The 19,933-nt window shown below is 37.3% G+C and overlaps 1 protein-coding gene across 1 annotated transcript in view; it reads left to right on the top strand.

Moving 5' to 3' along the window:
- The first annotated feature begins 16,573 nt into the window (after positions 1-16,573).
- Positions 16,574-19,933, top strand: part of PRKACB (protein kinase cAMP-activated catalytic subunit beta) — a 171,829-nt gene continuing 168,469 nt past the window's right edge. The window contains exon 1 of the mRNA XM_007106167.3: positions 16,574-16,883. Within this exon, the coding sequence (XP_007106229.1) occupies positions 16,838-16,883 (46 nt within the window). The 5' untranslated portion in view covers positions 16,574-16,837. The remainder of the gene's footprint in view (positions 16,884-19,933) is intronic.

The raw sequence follows: 19,933 nt of genomic DNA, 5'->3' as shown, positions 1-19,933 counted from the left end.
TGGTCTTATGCTGTCATGATGCTGACATAACTCTACCTTGGCTCTAAAATATATTTTAACATCTGAAAAAGAAAGCTGGTTCTCTCTCAGTTACTTTTCATTTTTAGAATTTTTCTGGTTATTCTCTCTTATCTGTGGTGGATTGGGATTGGGAAAGGGTGGAAATGAAAGATAGCATTGGGTTATAGGATAGATATGACATTTGAAAATGATGGGAACAGTGATAATTATAAGGATTGTGGAGTTGCTGCAGGCTTTTGTTAACTCTTTTAAAAGCTTGAAGAAGAAAAAGACAAGCTCAGGTCATCCAATTCTTAATCCACATATTTATAATTTAATAGTAGTGTTTAAGGTAATCCTTATTTTCCGCAGGCTATATAAGAATTAGACTCAAGATCTGTTTGTAAGAGTGTCAGTGCTATGATTAAGATGGAATGCCCAGCCTTTCCAGGTCTCCAGCGTCAAAGACAGGGACCTGATAGTAAAAGGATGGAATCCTAAGACCCATAGGCAAGCCTGAGACTAATACCACCAGAATATGCTGAACAGCAGAACAGACTCCTGCCTCTTATTAGAAAGAAGCAGTCCCCCCTTAGGTAAAAATCTTTCAAGAACCTCAATTGAGACATGTTTCTCAAAGACAATGCTTGTCATCTTCAGGATCTACTTTCTCCGCTCCTCATTGCCTTGAACAGGGAGATGTAATCACTGCTCGAGGAGAAAATACAGTTGATCCTGATTATTCATGAACTCCATATTTGTGAATTTGTCTACTTGTTTAAATTTATTTGTTACCCTAAAATCAATATTCACAGCACTTTTGTGGTCATATACGGAGCTCAAATGGTTTGAGCCACTTGTTGCATGCATACTTACCTGAGGTCCAACAAAGCCACACTCAGCTCTCACATAATAAACAAGTGCTCTTTTTCCAGTCTATTTAGTGCCATATTTTTCACAGTTTTGTGGGGGTTTTTTGGGGCAATTTTGCTATTTAAAATGGCCCCCAAGGGTAGTTCTGAAATTCTGTCTAGTGTTCTTAAGTTCAGGAAAGCTGTAATGTGCCTTATGGAGAAAATATGTATGTTAAATATGCATCATTCAGGCATGAGTTATAGTGCTGTTGGCTGTGAGTTCAATGTTAATAAATCAATGATATATATTAAATAAGGTGTCTTTAAACAGAACCACACATAAAACAAGGTTGCATATTGATCAGTTGAGGAAAATATTGTGACCCAAGGCTAGCAGAAACCTAACCCTGCATTTACCCCTAAGAGTAAGGGTTCAGTGTCTTTATAGAACATAACTACCTCAAAGAACAAAGTTGACTGCACTTTATACACAAAAGGAATTTCAGATCCTGGCTAAGAAGTACTTGAAGGAGCTAGGAGTACACCTGTGGGAATAGATTGGTGGAAGTGAAGGTGGAGAAATATAAGACTGGATAAGGGAAATTTTATTGGCATGGGGAACATCCTCCCAATACCTTGTGATTCAACATTCTGGCAAGGACTACTGGAGCCAGTCTTAATATGGTTTGAGGCTGCATTTTTGAAGCTTGGACCTGATGATGCCTACATAAAGGAAGCGAGGATACTATAAATGCTTTGGAATCGTGTTAAAGAAAGTCTCAGAAGGCTCCAGATGTGAGAATTTTGAATAGATATTTGGATGATGCCTACCTGCATGGATGAGGGTGGATATTCTCTACTCAGTCTATTGATTCAGATGCTAATGTCTTTTGGAAACACTCTCACAGACACACTCAGAAATAAGGTTTCACAAGCTATTTGGGCATCCCTTAGTCCAGTGAGACTAGAGAACCCACCACCTGACTCTTTTTCCTGGGAGAACCTAGAGGATATTCTCTTCATTAAGGCAATGAAGAATCTACAAATGAGTGAGCTCAATAGCTCAGGGATGACAGGAGGAAATACTGCTGTGGAACTGATTTTCCTACTAATTAGTGGAAAAGCTCTTTTCATGTGGACTTGTAACATGTACAACATTTGACCATGTAACTGTCCATAAAGTCCCTCTACACAAATTCACAGAGTGAAATAATGCAGAGAATGTACTCTGACAACAATGCAACAATCTAGAAATCAATAAAATTTAACTAAAGAATCTCTTATAGTTTTAGGTTTTACATTTGTATATATGACATATTTTGAGTTATTTTTTCTATATAGTGTGACATATGGATCAAAATTCTTTTTTAATGTGGATATCTAATTGCTGAGGAACCATTTTGTTTAAAGACTATCTTTATCCACTGAATATGCAACTTATCTTTTTTGCCTTTATTAAGAATCAATTGAAAAACTATATATATATATACACACACACACACACACACACACACACACATAGGTCTCTTTCTGGATTCTCTATTCTGTTGCATTGACCTACTTGTCTATCTTTATACCAACAGAACATTCTGTTGATTACTGTATATGATGGTTAATTTCATGTTTCAGCTTCACTGGCCTAAGGGATGCCCAAATAGCTTGTGAAACATTATTTCTGAGTGTGTCTGTGAGAGTGTTTCCAAAAGACATTAGCATCTGAATCAATAGACTAAGTAGAGAATATCCACCCTCATCCATGCAGGTAAGCATCATCCAATCTGTTAAAGGCCTGAGTAGAACAGAAAGGTGGAAGAAAGGTAATTTCTCTTGAGCTGGGACGTCCATTTTCTCCTGCCTGCAGATGACAGAGATCTTGGTTCTCAGGCCTTGGGTCTCTGTACTTACACCAGCTGCACTCCCCACCTCCCCAGGCCTTCATACTGAGACTTACACCATCGACTCCCCTGGTCCTCATGCCTTCAGACTCAGACTGAGTTATACCACCAGCTTTTCTTCTCCTGCTTGCAGATGCCCATTGTAGGACTTCTTGCCTTCAGCCTGTGAGAGCCATTTCTTATAACAAATTTATATATATATATATCTCCTATTAGTTCTGTTTGGAGAACCCTAGTACACCATAGTTTTATAATAAATCTTTAAGCCAGGTAGGGTAAGCCTCCCAAATTAGTTCTTCTTTTTCAAAGTTGTTTTAGCTATTACAAGTCCATATGAATTTTAGAATCAGCTTGTCAATTTTATAAAAGACTTAGTAATTTTGCTTGGGATTCTATTGAATCTGTAGATGAATTTGGGGGAGAACTGACATCTTAACAAAACTGAGTCTTCTGCTTCATGTACATGCAATATCTCTCCATTTATTTAGTTCTTTAACTTATGCAGCAATTTAATAGGTTTCAGTTTGTTGGTCTTGTACATTTTTGGTCAGATTTATTCCTAAGTATTTAACATGCTTGATGCTGTTGTAAATTGTATTTTTAAAATTTCATTTTCTAAAATCTAAAAATACAGTTGATCTAAAAATCGTGACCTGGTATTATGCAACCTTGTTAAATTCATTTATTAGTTCTAAAAGTTTAGATACATATGTATATAAGTTCTGTTGTATTTTCTGCATAGACAATCTTCTGCAAATAAACAAAATATTACTTCTTCCTTTCCAGTCTGAACGGCTTTTTTTTTCTCTTAATTGTATAAAGTGTTGAATAGAAGTGGTGAGATCAGCCATCTTTGCCAAATTTCTGACCTTAGAGAAAAAGCATTTGATTTTTCACCATTGAGTGTGATGTTAGCTGTAGGATTTTTGTAGATGTCATTTTATCTGGTTGAAGGAATTCCCTTGTCCTAGATTGCTGAGAGGGTTTTTGTTTTTTTTCCCAATCAGAAATGGAAGTTGGATTTTGTCAAATGATTTTCTGCATCTACTGAGATGATTATATGTATTTTTAATTTTTTACTCCATTAATATGGTGAATTACATCAATTGATTTTCAAATGGTAAGACAAACTTGCATTTCTGAGATAAGCCCCACTTGGCCATGATGTATTATCCCTTTTATATATCATTGGATTTGATTTTTTAAATTTTCATTTAGAATTTTTGCGTATATGTTTACTATTGATATTGGTCTGTAGTGGTTTTTTTTTTTTCCTTGTAATGTCTTTGCCTGTTTTTGGTATCAGAGTAACGCTGGCCATATAGAATGAGTTGAAAAGTATCTTCTCCTCTTCAATTTTTGGAAAAATTTTGTGTAGAATTGGCATTATTCTTTTTTTCTTATATGTTTTGTAGAATTCAGGAAAAACTGGAAACAATTTAAATGTGGATCAATAGGTGTAAACATAACCATATTTTAGAATACTATTAAGCAATTAAATTAACTGTTAATACATGAAACAACATGGATTAACCTAAAAATTATTATGCTAAGTCAGACAAAAGGAGTACATACTGCATGAGAACATTGCATAAAATTCTATGAAATGCAAACTAATCTACAGTGACAGAAATAACATAATTCATGCCTGGAAATGGGCAAGGAGGGGCAGGAGATAAGGATTACAAAGGGGAATGCCAAAACTTTTGAAGGTGATATCTATGTTCATTATAATGATTGTGATGATTGTTTCTTGAGTGTGTGTTTATGTGTGTATTATATTTTAAAAATTTTATTGTACATTAAATATGTGCAGTTTATTATATGTCAATTATTCTTCAATAGAGCTAAAAATTAAATACATAAAAGTACTGTAAAGAAAGTAAAAAGTAAAACTATAAGTGGAGAGAAGATATTTGCCACATATTCAGAGTACAAAGGATTAGGATTCAGTAAATATGAAGAGCCCCTAAAAATCAATATGAAAAAGGCTAACAATGCAATATAAAAGTGGGTTAAAGTAATGAATGGAAATTTTACGTAGGAGGATGCATAAGTGGCTCTCAAACATATGAAATTATTCAATTTATTTGGTATGAAAATTAAAAGCACTTTCCAGATTGATTAAAATTGAAAAGTTAGATGAAATAAGTGTGTATAAGGATGTGGAACAATAGGAATTGGATATAAATTGGTACAACCAGTTTTGAAAACAGTTTTCTGTTACCCAGGAAAATTTAACATGCTTAAATTCTACAAGCCCCACAGTTCTACTATGAGCTATATACCTAAATAAATTGTCAAATGTGTGTTTATAAGCAAGAATAAGAAACATTGTTCAAAAAATTATAGAAGCAGTCAAAATATCCATTAACTGCATAATGGGTATATAATTTATGGTATATTCACACAACAGTATGAACAGACCCTTGAACAACACAGGTTTGAACTGCACGGGTGCACTTATATGTGGATTTTTTTCAACAGTATATACTGCAGTACTACATTGTCTGAAGTTGGTTGAATCTGTGGATGCAAAACCACAGATACTGAGGAAGTGCTTTATGGAGAGCTGACTATAAGTAATACACAGATTTTCCACTGTATGGATGGTTTGTGCCCCTAAGCCCCATGTTGTTCAAGGGTTAACAGTGTTCCTAAGATAGTACAAACATGTAAAATGAATTAATTATAGTACATATATCAACATGATTATATCTCAAAAAAATGTTGAGTGAAAGAAACAAGTTACAGAAGAATTCTTATGAATTCTTAAGGCAGGCAAAACTAAAAACTGTATTTTAAGAGCTATATACTTAGGTAGCAAAATAAGAACAGGAACAGAAAGCCCCACAATAACTATAAAGGGAAGCAAGAGAATCATTAATTCAGGGTACTGCTTATCTTTGGATGGGGACAATGAATGAGAGGGTCTCAGGATGCATCTGAGGTATGGTAATATTCTGTTTCTGATCTGGATATGGATACATGGATTTTGGTTTATCATTATTACTATTATTATTGAATTTGCACTTTGTATTTTACACACTATTTGTTAGATATGATCTCTTTAACAGTTGAAGAATATTTAATAGAAGAGATGGGAGAAAGAGGGGAGATGGGGTTAAGAGACTGGTTATAATACCAACCAGGGTTCTTGGCCTTCCCCAATCAATAGAAATTGACTAGAGGACAGACAAGAAATTCAGGCAAAGCTTTACTGGGGTCCCTGCTGCAGCAGGGGGTAGTGAGAACAAGTAACAGGTTGCCTTGCTTGCTCGCTCGCTCCCTGAGGGGGGGCAAGCTTGTTCCTTATATGGGGTGAGAGTAGAGATGTGTCTAGGGGTTGGACTGGAAGGGTGGCTTAGGTAGTTGGCCCACCCCTTTGTGGTGTTGAGTGCAGGGGGCATGTGCAATACCCTGGTTTTTCTCCCCACACCCAGTTTTTGCTCCCAGCTCTTCAGAAGTGGCAGCTGAGCTTTTTTGGTCTTTTTGTATCTTTTGTCCAGAATTTGCCCTAACTGCGCATGCATGCATGCAGTTATTTTTAGTCCCTTATAGTTTCTTTGTGTTTTGTTGTTCAAGGAGAGGTTTGTCCAGGTGCAAGAATTGCAGCACTGCAGCAAAGGGTCCCAGGTCCCATCCCGTCTCAAATAGAAGACTAATGAAGTTATTTACACAAAAGAAACCTGAAGACCTGATGTTCTGTATTATCTGGAAGTTGGGGTGGTAGGTAGCTTGGATAATTATTTGGCATTAAATGAGTTTATGTAAGTGTTTTGCACAGTATAGAGCCCAAAGTAAGACTCAATAATTTTCAGTTTTCTATCTTCAAGCCTTTTCTCACTGATTCCCCATATTGTATACATGTATAAATAGATAGCAAAGAATGAGTACACTAGATAAATTTTCATTACCAATACTAGAAGTTCAGTACTATCCTAAGTATTCTCAAGAGTGTTGAACAACCTGTGTTAGGGCTGTTAATCTAGGGCAGTTAAGACTTTGAATGCAACACAGTTGGGAAGAGTAGTGGTTCTCAAACCTAAGTATGCATAAGTCTCACACTTAAACACATCAGGATTATACATACACACACACACACACACACACACACACACACACACAAAGATTACACTTTGTTAAGAAGTAGACTAATTAGAATCCACACAAATGATTCATATTTAATAGGCTTGGATTGGGTCCAGAAATCTGCATTTTTAAAACAAGCACTCCCCAATCATAGTAATGCAAATGGTCTGGACCAGACTTTTAGAAATGCTGAGTTTACTGATTAAAGTTCTGGGATGAGACCAATCTGGATTCAAATGAAGTACATCTAGTTCTTCATTTCCTAGGTGTAAAATCTTGGGCCAGTTACTTTATCTCTCTGTGTCTCGTCTTCATCTCGGGAAATAGGAATATAATAGTTCCTACTTCATGGGATTGCTATGTGAATTACATGACGTAATGTATTTCAGGGTTTAGTGCAGAGCCTGGTATATAGAGAACCTTCTATACTTTTTAGTTACAATTACAAATGTTGTCGTCGTTGTTGTTGGTGGTGGTGGTGATGGTGGTTGTGTAGCCCATCCAGCTACTTAATTCTCTACAAAACATTGATTCAAATCCATTACATGGATTGTAGTATCCAAAGCCCTTAGAATATTGCACAGACTTCACATTGGCTTATGTTTTCATGGACCCGTCTGGCTTCGATTTCCTGCCTCTGAGGAATTTTTGTTCTTTGCTCTACAATAGCTTATGGCTATTCACTTTTCCACCATAATTTTAAGTCAAAGGCAAAATTTTCCTTTGTACTTTATCATTTCCTTCAGAGCAACCACAAATACAAAGCTATTTCATGTAGTAGAAATTTAGTTTAAGGTCTGGGGACTACCTTAAGTGCTCCATAGGAAACAACTTAGAGTCACGTTAGAGCTTTTAGCTGCCATTGTCTGCACCATTCCATATAAAAACCCCAGTCTCCTGACATCTTGATAATTCTTCCTTTCCTATCTCTCCTCTTCACTCCCTTCCTCCTGGATTACTCTGGAATTTTGAATTCTCCCTTAATTAGATTGAGCAATTCACTTTCTCTAGCCACTCATAAACTTGGCCAATTATTCTTTTAAAAAAAATAGCACCCTTTATTTAGCAAGAGTCAACATTTCTTAGAGAGTAATTGTGGTTATAAGTAGTACATAGTATAAGCTAAAACATTTGGAAGTGAATATTGAGAAGGGTGGTTGCCAGATTTAAAGTAATAAATAAATAAAAATCACCTTAATTTCCAACCATGGTTCTGCCACATTCCACAGATGTTATTTAAATGACACCTTAAACTTCCAGATCAGAAAAACTGTTTTATTTAAACTTCATTCTCTTTAATTAGACACTCAATAGTTATTTAACAGAATAATTTAGAAGGCAATTAAACTTCCTTTTCCTTCTTTATCCTGTTTCCAGGAAATTAGTGTTTCCAAATAATGACTTTCAGTGGTAAGAATTTTTAACACCTCTGTGTGAAGTGCAATGAACACTGACTAGAATCTAGAGCCTGGGTTTACAATTTAGCAAATTATTTAACCTAACTCTCTGTCTACTCTATTTTTTAAATGGTGTGGGGTGTATTAATTTTCTATTGCTGCTGTAACAAATTACCATAAACTTAGTGGCTTAAAGCAACACAAAATTATTATCTCACAGTTCAGTAAGTCAGAAATCTGACCCAGGTCTCACTGGGCTCAAGATGTCAGCAGGGCTAGATTCCTTTCTGGAGATTCCAGGAGAGAATCTGTTTCCTTGCTCTTTCCAACTTCTACTGGCTGCCCACATGCCTTGACTTTTGGCCCCCTTCCTCCATCTTCAAAGTCAGCAGTGGCACTGAGTCCTTATAACATCATTCTGACTTCTTTTTCCCTCTTCCACTTTTTACCTTTGTGACCGCATTGGGCCCACAGGGATAGTCCAGGATAATGAGTTTTAGTGGAAGAATTTTTTTCCAGCTAATTAGCAACCTTAATTCCATCTGCAGCCTTAATTTCCCTTTGTCATTCGAGGTGACATATTCAGATTCTGGGAATTAGGAAATGGACATTTCTGGGAAGGGCATTATTCTGCCTACCATATCAGGAAAAAAAATATTTCTGGTATATTTAAACAAAAAAAAAAAATCTACAATTTTATGGTAAAGTCCAGCACATTTTTTGGAGGAGAGAAAGGGTAGTCCATTATAACTCCATTGAGGGGAAATATTTGTCTTTACTAACACTGTTTAATAAATCCTCTGCAGGGGACATTGTTGTCTTATTGAGTGCTCAGCTTCTATTCCATCTTGTTTTGGTTCTGAGAAATTTCTCCTTCCCCACTGATGAGTTCCATGGGACTGCTAATCAGTTGCCTTGTTCTGAGGAAGAAGCAGAAACTTAACCCAAGGTAGCAACTTAATTCGCTCCTTAGAAACTAAATTGTGGGAAAGGAACAAGACTGAAAACAGTATATTTTTTGTTGTTGTTCCGTTGGCTATTTCAGGGGAAAATATCAAGCAGCAACTACTATTTGATTCTGTGGGGCTGCCTGTTTCTTGAGTGTGCCAAGCCTGGTTCTTTAGCTTTCTTTTCCTTCCTACAAGCATCTGTATATTCTTTCAATAAATTTGTTTGCTTACATTAGTTAGAGTCGATTTCTCGTATGCAGTCAATCAAATTGATAGCCCACTTTCTTTCTTGACTTGTGTGACTGCATTTCCTGGTTCTCTTTCAGCTTGTCTGTCCACTCCAGGCTCCTACCACACCAGGATTCTTTTAGCATTCTTCTTTCTCCTTTTTCTATAACTGCCCATTCCTAGCTGCCTTTTTCTCCCCTTTATATTTTCCCTCTATGAGATTTCATTCAGAGCTGTGGCTTTGACTTTCATTTTTACACTGAATTTATGACTCCTGCATTGATCTAATGCTACATTTGCCTGCTATTCGTTATCCCCATATAGATGTTACACTACCAACTCAAACTCATTATGACCCAAATCACACATCTCTCATTAATTTAAAAACTAGTTTCCTCTCCTTCATTCCTGATGTCTGTTATCCAGTCACCCAGGATGGAAGATTGACTGGGAGTTTTAACTCTTTCTTCTTTTCACTGTATTGAGCATCTGTTGTTTTTTGTCTACTCTATATGACAATTTCTTCTAGAAAATTGCACTTCTCTCATTCCATGTCAATCATGGTACCCTGCCTCCTTTCTTCACAGGAATGGTCATGTGATCTATACAGAACAAATATGTATAATATATTTATAACAGATCAATATTGGGAAAGAGAAGGCATTGTTCTTTAAGCTGGTAAGCTGGGAGAATGTAAATCTGTCATGTGGAGACAGCCTATTTAGTAGAATACACTCAATATATAAATAGAATAGGATGAATAAGTGGAGTACATAGCCTTGAACCTAAGCCTAAAACTATGTCCAATCTAGACTCTCCAGTTCTTTGACCCAATAAATTTTGCTGATTTTTTCTTAAGCTAGTTTGAATTAGGCTTCTATCATTTGTATTATGCTAAAGAGCCCTAATATTGGGTTGGCCAAAAAGTGTCTTAGGTTTTTAAATAAAAATAAAAGGAACATTTTTCCTTTTCACCAAGAACTTTATGGAACAACGTATTCACACTTTTGTTCCACTACCTTTTGCCATTTTTCAGGCAACTTCATAATTTCATCTTCCCAAAACTTTTTATCTTTTTGAGAAAAGAACTCTTCCAGGTGCCTTTTACAGTCTTCCAGGTAACTGAAATTTTTTTGCATTAAGAGAATTTTGTAAAGATGTAAATAAATGGAAATCCAAAGGTGCAAAGTCTGGTGAATACGGCAGATGAATCAGAACTTCCCAGCCAAACTGTAACAGTTTTTGCCTGGTCAACAAAGAGACATGTGGTCTTGAGGTATCCTGATGGAAGATTATGCGTTTTCTGTTGACTAATTCCGGACACTTTTCATCCAGTGCGGCTTTCAGTTGGCCTAATTGGAAGCAATACTTGTTAGAATTAATCGTTTTGTTTTCCGAAAGGAGCTCATCATAGAGGACTCCCTTCCAATCCCACGATATACATAACATCACCTTCTTTGGATGAAGACCAGCCTGTGGTGTCGTTGGTGGTGGTTCATTTCGCTTGCCCCACAATCTCTTCCATTCCACATTATTGTATAGTATCCACTTTTCATGGCCAGTCACAATTTGTTTTTGAAACGGAACATTTTCATTACATTTAAGTAGAGAATCACATGTGGAAATACAGTCAAGAAGGGTTTTTTTGCCTAACTTATGTGGAACCCAAACATCAAAGTGATTCACATAGCTAAGCTGGTGCAAATGATTTTCAGTGCTTGATTTGGATATTTTGAGCATGTCGGCTATCTCCCACGCGGTATAACGTAGATTGTTCTCAGTTAATGTCTTGATTCGATCACTATCAGCTTCAACTGGTCTACCCAGTTGAGCATCGTCCAGAGAGAGATCTCCAGCACGAAACTTCGTAAACCACTTTTGACATGTTTGATCAGTCACAGCACCTTCTCCGTACACTGCACAAGTCTTTTTTTTGCATCTCAGTTGCATTTTTACCTTTTTTGAAATAATAAAGCAGAATATGCTGAAAATGTTGCTTTTTTTTTCCATCTTCCATATTAAAATGGCTACACAAAAATTCACCAGTTTTGATGAGTCTTTTTTTAAATGCAGGCTGATATGACAGTTGTCACATACAATCTAACAAAATTATTTTGAATGAAGTTAAAGACAACTAAGTGCTACTAGAGCCATCTTATGGAAAAAAACGAATGAAGCTTTTGGCTAACCCAATAGTTTTTTAATCCTGTTACTCTTACATTCAAATGTCTCACATGCATCCTTTCTTTTCTCTTCCACTGCTGCTACACCACTCAATGATTTCATGTCATTCTTCTATTACAACAGCTACCTTACAAGTCTGCTTGCTGACAGTCTATTGATCATCCAATACATCCAACACACTGCTATCAAAGTTAGCTTACTAATAAAATGTGGATTATATCACTCCTTTCTTTAAATATCTTCAGTGTTTATTGCATAGTGAACGAAGTCCACATTTCTTAAAAGGCATGTAAGGTTTCCCCAAATGAGCATGATCTTAGTCTGAAACTATAATTCATTCACTTATGAATAAGCACCTACTTTTTTTTCAGACATCACTCTGGATACAGTAGATATAGTGATGACAAAGTAGCTTATATTCCAGTGGGAAGGTTGCAACTCTTACAACTCCTTCCATAGCATCTGATTTTGATATAAGGACAGTCATACAAGCCCCTGCTCTGAGTTTGCTGTTCTTAGTTTTCAATGATTTTCCCCACTTGTTTAAGAACAAAATCCAATGCTAAATTCTCTATGTGGTTGATCATTTAACAACACTTTTCTTATGTTTCCTCAGTGATTTATTTACATTATAGTAAAAAGTTAATGAGTCTTGCTTTACATAATTGCTTACTTGCTTAAGCAATTGCTTAATGTGTCTTCTTGCCTTAAACGAAAAATTCTTGAGGGCAGGGCGCAGATTTTATTCACCTTTGTAAGCCCATCATGCTTTGCATATAGTAAGGACTCATTAAATTTGTTGTAATCATTTTTGTTGAATGATTGTTATTGAAACATAAATGCAAGAAAACATAGAATGTTATTGGGTTATTGTGCCTACTATACAAGTTATCCTAGGTGCTTTTCATAGGTGATTTGATTTAATCCATATAACTTCACACTTTAGGAAACTAAGGCAAAGGTGAATAAAGTAATTTATGTGAAGGTCTCAGATAGTGGCTGTACCAAAAGATGTACTCAGATTTTTCTGACTACAAAGCTCAAACCCTTTCTACTTTACTACATACCACTCTGGTTTGTTGCTATCAATAATATGAATATAGTTTTAATTTAGTGGGTCAGATTCACCTTGGTCACAGATGGGTTTCAGTTGTAAAAGCTGAGATTTCATGAAAGTTCATGCCCCATCTGTTTGGTGATTTCATAAAGAAGAAAAAGTTTTGTAAATTTGAGTGTTATTTTTTGTTCGAGTTACTCTCTAAAAATGCATAATGCTGAACTGAAAGAGCAGAAATTTAGTCACAGTTTTCACAAAACACTGGTAAAATCAGAATATCCCAAACATATACTTTTCTGAGTGTATTACATATTAAGAAAGGAAAACAAGTTGTTGGTTTTGTTCTCCCCTCCAGGTTTTCTCTTTTTTCCTTAACGTTTTCAGTTTGTATTCTAGTCCCTATCCAAGAGATAAGCTACAACTCCACTCTGGTACAAGTTCATTTTTGTTGACTTTGAGCAGGTTACTTAACCACAGTCAACTATTTGTCACCTCACCTGTAAGGGAATACCCAAAAAGGTGAATATTAAACTCCAGATAATAAATTTGTTTATGAACAAAGGGATTAGGATTATGCTCAACTGGAAAAATTTGCACTGTACTAGAATGATTTGAACAATTATCATATTTGTAATTTATTAACTATAAAATTACTTCCTCACTTTGGAAGTACTATTTTGCCCTTTGATACTTAATGTGGTATCATTAGGTTCAGGACATATAATACTGTATAATAATGAAATATTAGACTGTGTGGATTACTAGTTATCATTCAAAATAATCATAATTTTATGATGGTTAAATAAATTCTCATTTGCACTTACTTGATGTAAAATACAATATGAAAACAAAATGACCTGGTCATATTTTCCAACGATTATCAATTTCAGTTTACCTGTCCTGGTGATTGTAAAGGAAAAACAAGTATTTTTGACATACATTGTTTTTGAGGGTGTTTACTTTTTAAAAGGACTTGGAAATCTAGTTGATAGTATAAGTAAAAACTACAAAATAAATAGGAATAACAATTTACTAATTTTTCCCCACTTTCTCACTCCTTTCTGAAAAGGTGACTCTAGGAAGAATACAGGGCCGAGACTCTTTGTCCCTAAGGCTCAGTTTTCTCATCTGCAAAATGTGGATAATAAAACCTAATCTTAATGAGACTGAGATTACACTTGTTTCACACATTAATTGTATATAACCTAGTGCTCTGTCACTTACCATTTGAGTGAACTTGGCCTAGTTACTTCACTTCTTTGAACTTTTTTCTCATTTGTAAAGTGTGGCTAATATAATCTGTCTTGCTCATGTAGGTTTGTTGTGGGATCAGATAAAAAATGGCATGTGAAAGTGTTTTTATAAAGTACTAGAAAATGTAAGGATAATTATTTCCAAAGCAACTACCACTGGTCCAATTTTTCCTGCTACATAGTGCTGTATGTTCTTAGATAAAATATTATACAGAAGGGAACTCAAAGTCTTTTCTCCGTTATCACTTCCTTTTTTCTGCATCTGCTTTCCTAGGGAAACAAGATTTAGTTCTACCTTTGTGCTTGTCCAGGTTATAGAAAAGGCATTAGTGGTAAAGGATAGCAGTTGCCCCATTCTAGCTCCAGTTATTCAAGAATAACTGTACAGTTAATGAAATTTCTGCCCTTTCTAGGTGTAAATAAACAATTCTTGAAAGATAGTCTTTTAGATGCTATATAAACAATGGATTCCTAAAGAGAACTCTTCTCTAATAATGAAAAAGCAACCTGTATATAATTACAACTAGATGATTGTGAATGTTTACTAATTGAAAACGATTCATGACACTATACTCTTGAAGTATAGTCTTCCTTGAATCAGAGCAGCAGTGTAAGTTAATATAAAAAAACAGAAATAATAGTATACAGAAAAAAAACCAAGATATTTCCAATTGTTGATGATCTTTTTCTTTCTTAACAATTAATTTAATTTCTTAAATAATGAATGATAAAGTTAAATTGAGAGAGAAAGGGAGAAATTTGTAAACCTGAATTTTTTGTTTATTAACTTTCTAGGATTTAGTTATAATGCATCTTAACTCTATGATCCCTGTCAATTGTCTCTTCTGCAAATTAATCATTTACAAAACAGATGGCTAGCCTCTTGTTAGAGACCTAGAATTCAAAATTATGTTAAGGATAGGGACAAATTATGCATATAACCACTATTATTATTAAAGCTGGTCTCTAAAAAGGAATACATTTAAATATTTACCCCAATGAGGGCAGTATGAGTCTCCCAGGATTCTAGAAAGATTCCATCCAGAATAAAGTATATCAAAAAGTTTTTTAAATTTGGTATATGGCTTAATGCTATTTATTGAACTTCCTATGTATGTAGGGCAAAATATCATATCCACAACACAAAACTAAATGTGATTGGAAGGATGTGACATTGTTGGAACATTGTTGCCTGCTGAACAATACCTCACAGCTAGTTCAAATCCTTCCTTCTCTACAATTTTTATATTACTTGGATTTAATGGAAACCCAGAAAACAATAATGAATTTCCCCAAGAAATAAACTCATTACGCATCCATCTTTCCAAGTCAAGGTAATTTTAAATGGAGAGAAAGCAATTTACCATAACATCTACATAACATTATGGACAAAAAGTCAGACTTTAGAGCCTACCTAGGTTCAAATCCTGCTTCAAAGAGATAATAGCTGTGTAATATAGGGTAAATTGCTTAACTTCTCTATGCCTCAGTTTGTTTGTAAGCGAAATAATTATAGTAAAACTCTATATCTCATAGGGTTCTTGAGGATCAAATGAGTTGCTACCTGCATGGTAGTACTTGGAATACAGTATACATGATATAAACCTTTGTTAAATTAATTTAACAGAAATAGTAATAACAGCAGGAAGAACTTACTGAGAAACTTCTACAGTTACCACTCTGTTTTTGTCAGTAATGAAAGCTATTGCAAAAAAAATTCTGAGAGATTTCCTCTGCTTACTTTCCAGCCATCAAGTATCCATTAAATACCTATTGTGCCTGGTGTGTTGGGGACACAAAATAAATTTAGTAGTCTCTGCCCCTTGGGAAGTTACAGTCTTTCTACACTAAATTTAGAATAAATGCTCACGGCGCAAAATTCAAAGAAACATGCAACAAAAAATACTAGAGTGCCGCAAAAAATTAACCTGGTAAGTAAAACTATTCACAAATTCAAGATGTATATTAAGAAAAACGCAGTTACCAATTGGGAATGCATTTATTTTGACATCTACACAGAGAGCTGCTAAATACAATGATTCACATCAACAGACATTCTGTAGAAATAGTAATACTTTCCTTTCTCTCTGGGGTATTTGACAAAACCTGAGAGCGATCCCGCAAAACCACAGAGAATGAAAACTGCACTGGGAACATCAAAGGTCATGTGACTGGTGCCTAAGAACCAGGAGGACAACGTGGTGGGCTCGGTGAACACCTGGATCTGTGAGGCAAAGACGGGCTCGGAACCACGATCAGCATTAGGGACGAACTTGTTCCCGCGGCTGATACTGACCAGTCCGCAAAGCCCAGTGGCACGAACCAGGGGGCTCCCCTCGCGTGCGATCTCCAGGGTGGGGGGGACGCCAGGCTGAGAGACAACGGGTTCCTCAAAGCTAACGGTCCCCACGCCGCCTCCCAGATCTCGAGGATGGGCATCCGAGAGCAAGCCCGAGCCACCACGTCCCGGCTCGGTGGGCCGCTGAGGTGCCAGCCGGGGTTACCCGAGTCCGCTGCCCCCGGCTCGGCCCCCCTCAGCCCGCCGCCCTTGTACCCGGCCGGCACGTCACTTCCGGCGCGCGCGCTCGCTGGTGAAGAGGGACAGGGTCGGGGCCCAGGCGCGCGGCTGCCGGGGGGCGCGCAGGGGGGGCGGGGCGGGGGAAGGGGGAGTGTCTGCCCGCCGCAGCCGCCGCCGCCGCCACCGTTGCTGCCGCTTGCTATCGCTGTTGCCACCGGGGCTGAGGAGTTTGCTGAAGCCTTGGCCTCAGAACCGGCCCAGTCTTCCCGCCCGCACTCCGGACGCCAGCGCCGAGAGCACTGACCGCTCTGACCGGTGCAGAAGCAGGAGTTGCCTCAGCCTGTGGAGCGGCGGGGACGGCCCCGGCTCCCCTTCCTCTCCCTGACCCCTTCCTTTCATCGTCTCAGTCATGGGGAACGCGGCGACCGCCAAGAAAGGAAGCGAGGTGGAGAGCGGTGAGTCAAGGGCTGGGTCTGGGGGCCCGCCGGGCGTGCCGGAACGGGGCACCGAGCGCCGCTCTGGGTCGGAGCCCGGAGGCCGCTGACACGGTCCAGGCCTCGCAGCGGCCGCCGGGAGCCACTCGAGGGGACCCTGGGGACCCGCTGCCTTCCTCTTCCACCCCCTCCCCCCAGCTCCGGCGCGAGGGCTGAGCGCCGAGGGCCGGATGGAGAGGGCGAGGGAGGAGAGCGGTCCCCGCAATTCTTTCACTAGAGTGCGGGGGGGGGTCCCCCATGCTTAGATACTTCCCCAGATATGGTCCGGATAAAGAAGTCTCTTGGACCATCCCAGCCCTCGCTCTCCCCCCCCAAAACGCGGGCCCCCTCTTTGGGAGCCACAGGTAGTGTTGTGAGCAGAGTTGGCTCTTTTCCCTCCATCACTTGGGTCCATCCCAACCTTATCATTAGGTGAGGGGCTGTGGGTCTGGTCCTCCGCAGGTGAGGTTAATCCTAAGTGGGCAACTACGTTTTAGAGATCCTTCATCTCTTCAGATTAGGAGTGGAAAATATAATGAGAGTAAACAAAAACTTTTCCCATTAGAGAAAAAAAGCAAGGCAGGTTTGCCTTTTCTTGAGACATGCAAGAATTTGCTACAATGTCTGTAAAACTTAAAGGTCACTCTGAATTGAAGTGCTTCCAGAATACGGTGGATTTCTTCTGAGTGCTGAAAGTGCAGACACTCTAAACTTTACACCAAACAGTAAAAAGTCATGAACTTCTGTATGGCTATATGGTTTTATTTATTTATTTATCTATCAATCAATCCGTCAGTAAATCTGGATGGTTTTTGACTTTGCCAGGTTCAACTCAGATTTGATAATTCAGGATGAACAGAAAACAAATAGTATTCGTTGTGTGACCGGGAGTAAATGACATCTCAGCACTTGAGGGAATGCCTGATGAATTTATTCCAGTTTGTGTAAATAGTATCTTTTAATGCTTCTATGTTTTTACTGTGTTTTAGGTTAATTTCATAATTTAGCATGAAGGAAATAGCTTTTTTCGGTATCAGTGAAGCAGAATTGACTGGGAAAAATCTAGTCATTCATTTTGTTTAATGTGAATAGTTAGATCAGATTATGTGGTTTGTGTTTCACCAGTAAAGTTTTGGTGTTAATTTTCAGGAGCTCCAGAAAAGTTTAATGTCTTTAGTATGTGATATGGAGATTTTAAAAAGCCAATATAGAGGTAGAATTTTAGTGTGTTTTTTTCTTTAATTGCACAAATGTAGTAACTAACTGTACAAAAAGTATTAAAAATGCGGAAAGTAAAGAATTATTTGTGCCTTTCATCATTTTCCTTTTTAATTTAAAGCTAAAGATAAAACATGTGCTAATTGTATTACAAAGAGTGTGCTCGGTAATGGAATCATATCAGTGATTTTTATTAACAAGTGCTGGCCTGTACAGTGTTTATATTTTTAACAGTGATAGTAGACTCTTTTGTGATTTATATATTTCCATGATTAAGTTACCAAATTAATTCTCCCCTAGACAGAATTAATTTGAAGCTCGTAGCTATGGGATAATCTTGGAATATTTACAGGAAACAGAATGGAAACTTTAGATGTTTATCAAAATATCTTGAAATTATTCCTATGAATAAATTCTTTCCTAAGCTTTAACTGTTAGTGATAGCCTAGTTCTTAAGTATGTTAGCCGGCTTTTTTTTTTTTTTTTGCGGTACGCGGGCTTCTCACTGTTGTGGCCTCTCCCGTTGCGGAGCACAGGCTCCAGACGCGCAGGCTCAGCGGCCATGGCTCATGGGCCCAGCCGCTCCGCGGCAGGTGGGATCTTCCCGGACTGGGGCACGAACCCGTGTCCCCTGCATCGGCAGGCGGACTCCCAACCACTGCGCCACCAGGAAAGCCCTAGCCAGCTTTTATATAAGTTTATTTATGGAAACTGAAGGTCATTATAGTAGTTTGAATAAATGTTGTGAAGTGATAAAAGAAAATAGCAAGCTGTGTCTCATTGGGACAGTCATTGCAAGTGTCACATGTTGATCAGTTTGTAATTTCACTTGGAGCAATGTTATCAGATGCATGTTGCTGCTGTTCTACTGTGGTGAACAAAGAAATTTTATCAATATATCTTAAAACTTAATGAAAGAACAACTTTTACCATTATATACCTAACTGTTCTGTATAGTTTTTAAAAATTACTTTTGAAAATATATGCCTTTCAAAATTTGAATGTAGTTATTTAAACTTCAGCTGATACATAAAAGCATAAACTTTTAGAAATATAAGTGATTCTAGAGATCAGTGTGTGTAATCATTCCATTTCAAAGCCAAAGTGCCTGACCTCTGAATAAGCTGGAGCTGAGATCATGCTATTCGTGATATCAGAGTAGGGAATAGAATCTGATGCCCTGACTCCATACTGTATCACTAAATAATCAATTAATACTAATATTTTCAAAATGTCTACAAAGTGTATTAGTTTCATATGGAGACTCTGTAAGTAAAAGCTCAAGAAATTTTACTATCTAGTGTGAGAGAGAAAATGTACATATAAAAGTTAACTGAAAAGCAAAATATGACAAGTGCTAACTAACATTATGGAAAATGAACTTAAAACTCTGAAAACTACCAATAGGAAAATGTTTGATTTGAAATGATTATATAAAAATATCAGGCCAGTTAGGATTTGAGGTTTGGCCCATGCCTCATACAGGTGACTCTGGAGCTTAGTTCTAAAAATATTCCAGAAGAATGAAGCTGGGCATAAAAATATTTGAGAACGGTCTTAGTTAGCTTTGACCATCTGGTGCTTATGTGTACTCTATTGAAATCTATCCCCCTACACTTAGAATAAAACATTTTCCGGGGTAAGACTTGAAAACTGGGGAGATTTCATTTTCATCTCCACAGTTTCTGGAGATCACATTAAGTTGGGTACCTATTATTCTACTGTAGTGAACTAGGAAATTGTATTGATATGTCTTAAAACTTAATGAAAGAGCAGCTGTTCCTTTTACATACCTGTTCTGTGTATTTAAAAAA

The sequence above is a fragment of the Physeter macrocephalus genome, chromosome 4 (genome assembly GCF_002837175.3).
Source record: "Physeter macrocephalus isolate SW-GA chromosome 4, ASM283717v5, whole genome shotgun sequence".
NCBI lineage: Eukaryota > Metazoa > Chordata > Mammalia > Artiodactyla > Physeteridae > Physeter > Physeter macrocephalus.
This window is presented reverse-complemented; position numbering and strand designations above follow the sequence as displayed.